The sequence below is a fragment of the Priapulus caudatus genome, unplaced genomic scaffold, assembly GCF_000485595.1.
Source record: "Priapulus caudatus unplaced genomic scaffold, Priapulus_caudatus-5.0.1 Scaffold256, whole genome shotgun sequence".
Taxonomy (NCBI): domain Eukaryota; kingdom Metazoa; phylum Priapulida; class Priapulimorpha; order Priapulimorphida; family Priapulidae; genus Priapulus; species Priapulus caudatus.
In genome coordinates this window covers 189090-195700 of record NW_014577317.1, presented here as the reverse complement: position 1 = coordinate 195700, position 6611 = coordinate 189090, and the positions used below count along the sequence as shown (strand labels likewise).

Genomic DNA, 6611 nt, shown 5'->3' with positions numbered 1-6611 from the left:
GACTGAGTTGACCGAAGGGCAGCACCGTGTCTACGATGGGCCGCAGCCTTCCGGTCGAGAAGAGAGGAAGTGCGGCCTCCTCGAAGCTACGAATCAGCTTGGTTTTATACTGCAACAAGAAATTCACACAAATCAAAGTCAAACTCATATAACAAGTGCCGTGGAGCGACAGCGCTCATCTCACGTCTACTGCGGTGACTCTGTGGTGGAGTGGTGGGATTCTAGTAAACCCTGTTATAGTAGTTATATTAGTCCCAAATGTGTTCACATACACGCCAAAACAGTGGAAGGCACAGGGATAGTATCAGGAACCTTCTCGAAGGAATGTTCGTTGGGATCGTTATGAAAGTTGCCACGAGATGGCGCGTACGTTTAAGTGTCTTAAGATTAAAGATGGAAGCTCTCATCATACGTAGTAGCAACAACTATTTGCAAGACGGAATAGGTAAGCACTCATCCATTTACCTACGCAAGCCTACAGGTTGAAATAGAGAGCTGCCACCTGTAACTAATTAACGCAGGCAAAAACTACACAGTACTATCACCACCACTGGCAGTGGCATAAGTTACATGTAACACACTGACAATACAGAATGCCATAGAAATTATACGATTTAAGGAGCATAAACCTTCTTCAACCAAATTTAGCTTTTGAAATTTCACTGTGACATTGTAGCCTTATATGTCCAGGCATGTATAGATTCTACTAGCAAACCCGGCAGTAAAACTCTAACATTAAAAAAATCCATGTTTAACCCTCCTCTTGAGGGTCAAAAGGTTATCCGACACTTACTCTTCACATGTCAGCGGAAAGTACATTGCATGGTCCTTTCAGTAAAGCCATAAAAATGGTAGGTCACCGCTGAAACAAAAATGTTTTTCAATCGCTCCGTCAGACCATGTCCTCAGAAAATGTCTAAAATCTGCCCTGTGCCCCATTGACCTTTGACCTGTGACCTCCAATTTCGGCACAGTGATGGCTTTTCCTACCATGATGCTATACACCGACTATCACGAGCCCAGGTCGAGCCGTTTAGATTTGTGCCACAATTCTGCATTTCCTGCCTTTACTTTAAGTTAAGGAGGGAATGTTCCCCCTTCTTTTACACCTCTTGACCTTTGACCCCCCAGCTTCGACATCCCAACTCGTTTTCGGATTACCCCACCACGTCCTGACTTTCGAATCCGTACGTCGAGCCGTTTAGATTTTAGCCCAACTGTTGACGGACGGCCGGACGGACGGACGGACGATCATGCGATTCTACAAGCTGCACCTGACTACGTCAGATGAGCTAATAATTGTAATCAAGAGCGTATTAAGAAGGGCGTATCCTTCTTAATACGCTCTGGTGGTAATGTATTTACATTATTATTATAGATAACATCATTATTGTAAATCCTCTGATTGAGAAGTCTTGCCTATGATCGGGTGGTTACGTCTGGTGAAAATAGATTACAAAATGGCGGAATCTGGTGTTGCTGTCGTTTTCTAGCCCGAGCTGATTGAACCCGTTTATACCCGAATAATGTGTCTACCACGAGTAAGTACGGACATAACAATAATGACTCGAGGAAACCCCAAAAGTTTATTTTATAGACAGCTGTTTTGTTTTATAGAGGTGGGCTTAGTGTATAACTGCCACACAAGGAAAGCATCAACTGTCCTTTATAGATGCTGCCCATTCCAAACACGGTTCTGCTGATACAGACTTAATTAACTGTACTCTGACCTTTGCATTTTTGACAAAATGTTCAGATTTTTGACCCCATGATTTCGTGGCAAGTTGCCACAATATGGTGACAATAGTGAAATAGCCATATACGAGCTCTGGTTAGTATATAGGATCGTGTATGGTGTTGCTAAAGGAATAAGGTGGATTGCTGGCAATGCAACATGATACATGCATAACGGCTATGCTGTACATAGATATGTACATCAGGGCCGTAGGCTGAGCAAATTCCTAGGGGGGGGGCAGTGGTAGATCCAGGATTTCAAGGAGGGGATGAGAAGCAGATGGAGGGTCTGGGGGTCCTCTCCCACAGAAAATTTTGAAATTGTAGATCGCAGGAGATGGTATTTGAGGCACTTTTGAGTACATGTACAGCCTTCATTCTGACTACAGCAATTCTCTTTTAGTAGAACAATTTATTTTTTTAAATTTTGGTCCAAAATCCCCTCCCCCTGCAGGCTACAGCACTGTACATGCTAACTGCAACCGGATTGTTGAATTTTTGCACACTGCCATTGCTACGGGATGTAAGGAAGAATGCTATCTATGCACTACATGTGCTCTTACCTCTGTCGACCTGGAACGGAGTGCCGTTGCCTGCAGCATAACCCGCTTTCTTAGGAGCATGGCCAGCAGATTTCCGTTGACACAACCCCCTCCAAGCAGTCCGTACAGCACCCACCGGCCGTCGACAGCTATACACTCCATGTTGAGCTCCCAGTAAGACTCACCGACGCAGTCCAGAATCAGATCGGCTCCTTTGCCTGGGGGACAAAACGCGTATTCCGCAAAAATCAGGTACGAGAAGTGTAGCGGGGATCCGACAGCACGACGGCTCGAATCATTTCACACGCCGGTGCGCTGATTTTGTGAAAGGTAATGACGATGGACGAAGCACGAGGAACGACTTGCGACTAATATCAATAAAAAAAACGTTAAAAACGCGTCAGGCTAACCTGCCGTCTCTTCTAGAACCTTCTTCGCAAAGCTGCCTTCGTGATAGTTGAAGCCAACTTTGGCGCCCAAGTTCATCGCCTTCCGTATCTTCTCCTCCGATCCGGCAGTGACGATTGAGGTGGCAGCAACTAGAGACACGAGCTGTACAGCTGCCGTGCCGACACCGCCGCCTTCGTCGTGCACTAGCACCGTCTCCCCATTCTTTACTCCACCTGAAGACACGAACCAATCATTAGTAAGTTGTCACCCCACGCAAGTGCCTTCCTTGCATGCACTAGCATCGTCTCCCCATTCTTTACTCCACCTGAAGACACGAACCAATCATTAGTAAGTTGTCACCCCACGCAAGTGCCTTCCTTGCATGCACTAGCACCGTCTCCCCACTCTTTACTCCACCTGAAGACACGAACCAATCATTAGTAAGTTGTCACCCCACGCAAGTGCCTTCCTTGCATGCACTAGCACCGTCTCCCCACTCTTTACTCCTCCTGAAGGCAATGACTGATCATTAGTAAGTTATCACCCCACGCAAGTGCCTTCCTTGCATGCACTAGAACCGTCTCCCCACTCTTTACTCCACCTGAAGACCGAAACAATCATTAGTAAGTTGTACCCACGCAGTGCCTTTCTTGCGATGCACTAGCACGTTCCCTCTTACTCCTCTGAAAGGCAATGCTGATATTAGTAATTATCACCCCGAAGTCCTCTTGATCACCTACGAACCGTCTCCCACTCTTTACTCCACCTGAAGACACGAACCAATCATTAGTAAGCTATTAGTTGCTCCATTTTTCACAAGTCTATTCTTCAGTCGAAACGTCCATCAGAGTCACGTGTGTCATCAGGGGCTGCTGATTCAGGCGTTCCATTAGCTGAAATCGGAATCTCCTGATTGGACAGCGCTGGTCACGTACCGATCATGTGTGGGACGCTGATGACGTTTCTCTCACCTGACACACTCTCGGGCCACGAATCGAGTGTGTGGCTGTAATGGACACTAACTGCAATAACTTACAACTGCCTTGCAAACATGGTAAACAAGAGCCGCAGAGTGACTGGGCTCATCTGAGGTCTGTTGCTACGGTTATATACGTATAAACCCCCCCCCCCGTTTCCGTGGTGCGTAGTGACACTTTGTTAGCCGCAGATATGCAAGACGAGTGCTTTACACATCATCTTCAGCAAATTTTTTTTATTGCCGAGAGGGACCGCGGAGAGAGAGGGGGGCGAAAGAGAGAAAGAGAGAGAGAGGGAGAGAGTCAGTCAGACTAAATTGTTTATAAACAAATAACACCCATGCGGCGCGCTACTGTATCAGTTATGTCATCGATTGAAATGTACATTCCGATTTCGCCGCACGGCGTCCAAACTTTCGACGAAGATGGCGGGCAGAGGTTAAGGCAGACACACGTATAACGTACAGATTTCTTCAATGTCGGGGAGGATCAACACATTTCGACTGACAGTCAACCATCGGGCTCTGCAGCGTCCACAAGCCAGCATGCTCCACCATATCCCCATTATCCCGACATTGCACACTACTGTAACGTCGATGGAGAGAGCCATGCCAAGGACAGTACAAAACTGGCAAATTTTCATTGGTAGGTTTGACGATTCATTTCTGCAATTACTTATCTCAAGATTGGTTAAACTGAAGTTAAGAAAGTAATTCTTTCTGCACCTTTGAGCGCAATATACATTTGACCTATCCTGCCGAGACATTCTTCTCACTCTGTTCCGATAGATGGCATGCATACTGACTAGGTGCAGGGAATAGATAATCCGAACTAGTTGCTACCTTCGTTTAGCCCATGCTATATCAGCCATCCACCTGCGAGGTAGGGATATTTATAGTTGGCCTTAATTAAAAACAGACGTTTGCGTAAGTGCTATTGACATTGTATTCCCAACGTACAGAATCTCATAAAGAGAATGAAGTTCATATATGATTTAAGGCACGTAAACGTTGTTCAAGTAAGTTTTGCATGCAGAATTTCACTGTGAAATTTAAGTCTTCCACGATCACACAAATACCATCAAACACAGTTCAGTCCTTTGTTAACAGTCAACAAATCCATGTTTAACCCTCCTCTTGAGAGTCAAAAGGTTATCAGACACTTACTCTTCGCACGTCAGTGGAAAGCACATTTCATGGTCTTTTCAATAAAGTGATAAAAATGGTAGGGCAGCGCTGAAACAAAAAAGTTTTTAACTCTGTCTATTAGGCAATGTCCTCAGAAAATGTCTGATATCTGACCTTTCCCCCACTGCCCTTTGACCTGTGACCTCCAATTTCGCACTGGTGATGGGTTTCCTGCCCATCACACTATACACCGAATATTAAGAGCATAGGTTGAGCTGTTCAGATTTGTGCCGCAATTCCGTATTTCCTCCTATACCTTAAGTTAAGGGGGAAATATTCACTCTGTTGACACATCTTGACCTTTGACCCTTGACCCCCAAATTGGTCATCACGAGTCCTTTTCACAATCCCCCCGACGTCCCGAATATCGTGACCGTACGTCGAGCGGTTAAGATTTGTGCCCAACTATTGACGGACACACGGACACACGGACGCACAGACGGACGGACGCTCATTCGATTCTACAAGCTGCATCTGACTTCGTCAGATGAGCAAATAAAATTAGAAATTATTTTGATTATTTCTTAATCACAACGAAGTAAAACTAAAATGTCATCTAACAATCTCTCTGATAACGAATCTCATACTCTGCGAATGGTACAACTTTCATCAAGTGACCATTTTTCATGGCCTCTTTTCCAGCTCCTTTTATCTCTTTTACGTTCCGTTTTTTTTCCCGAGCACATACCTATGGTGTGTAGTAACTGGTATGCTGTGAGCCAAACCTCAGGAATGGCAGCTGCGTGGACAAAGTCCATGCCTTCTGGTATCGCCATTACGTGAGCCTCGTGCATGGCTGCATACTCTGCATAGCCACCTCCACCCACCAGTGCCATAACTCTGCAACACCGACCAAAAACTCTATTGACTTCTCTGACGATGTGAGATCCTGCATACAGCAATAACCCTACGCCACACTAATAATATTAGAAAGATGCCAGAAGTAGCCATCATTGAATGCATCGCCCACCTGTGCACGTGATGAATAATAAAGTTAGTACAAAATGTAAATGAGCTATACCTGTCTCCAGGCTTCCAAGTCCCAGTGCAAGTACCCTCAATTTCCTCAATGATTCCAGCAACTTCCAACCCAAGTATGTCACTGTCACCAGGGGGAACTAGGTAGAGTCCTTTGCGTTGGAGAAGATCTGCTCTGTTGATAGCTGTTGCATATACCTTGTAACACGAATATGCCTATTATACTACAGATTCACCATCAAACTAGAAATATACAAGACAAAAGAAGAAATAAGTTAGTTAAGCTTAAATTTAAAAAAACAAACATATTTATATAATAAAACACTACATATACGATAAAAGCAAGTAACCGAACATAAAAACCAAATCCATTACTTTATCAAAGGTTTTGAAGGCAATCAAGTGCATTTCTCATTATAATGGTAGCAGAAACTTTGTCACCTTAACAAGTATCTCTCTCTTTCGCAGGGTTGGGACTGCAATACTTCCTATTCTTAAACCTTCCGGTCCACAGCCAGGTGTGTACTGCACGGCCCTCATAATCTTTGGCTCTTGTGTCTGCATCTTATTTGAAGAGAGAGATAGTTACAGCCGTAGATGACAATGGCCATTTTGTGTCACGTACATTTTTAATACGATTGGTTAATGAAAGTGTCAATGACACTGTAGCTCACCACAAAAAAGGACACAAATGAGTGAGTGAGAAGAAGTCAGTTTTAATTGAGCAACCATCGACGTACATTATAGAAACAAAGAGTATATATGGGAGTACCCTAACTCCCATTATAATACTCTTGATAATT

The 6611-nt window shown here is 44.5% G+C and overlaps 1 protein-coding gene across 1 annotated transcript in view; it reads right to left on the bottom strand.

Annotated features, from left to right (window-relative positions):
* The window catches only part of LOC106808152 (quinone oxidoreductase PIG3-like), a 15456-nt gene that overhangs the window by 1474 nt on the left and 7371 nt on the right, over positions 1-6611 (bottom strand). The window contains exons 4-9 of the mRNA XM_014810734.1: positions 6250-6372; positions 5852-6006; positions 5519-5670; positions 2687-2899; positions 2298-2494; positions 4-109 (exon numbers count right to left, since the gene is read on the bottom strand). Of these exons, the coding sequence (XP_014666220.1) occupies positions 4-109; positions 2298-2494; positions 2687-2899; positions 5519-5670; positions 5852-6006; positions 6250-6372 (946 nt within the window). The remainder of the gene's footprint in view (positions 1-3; positions 110-2297; positions 2495-2686; positions 2900-5518; positions 5671-5851; positions 6007-6249; positions 6373-6611) is intronic.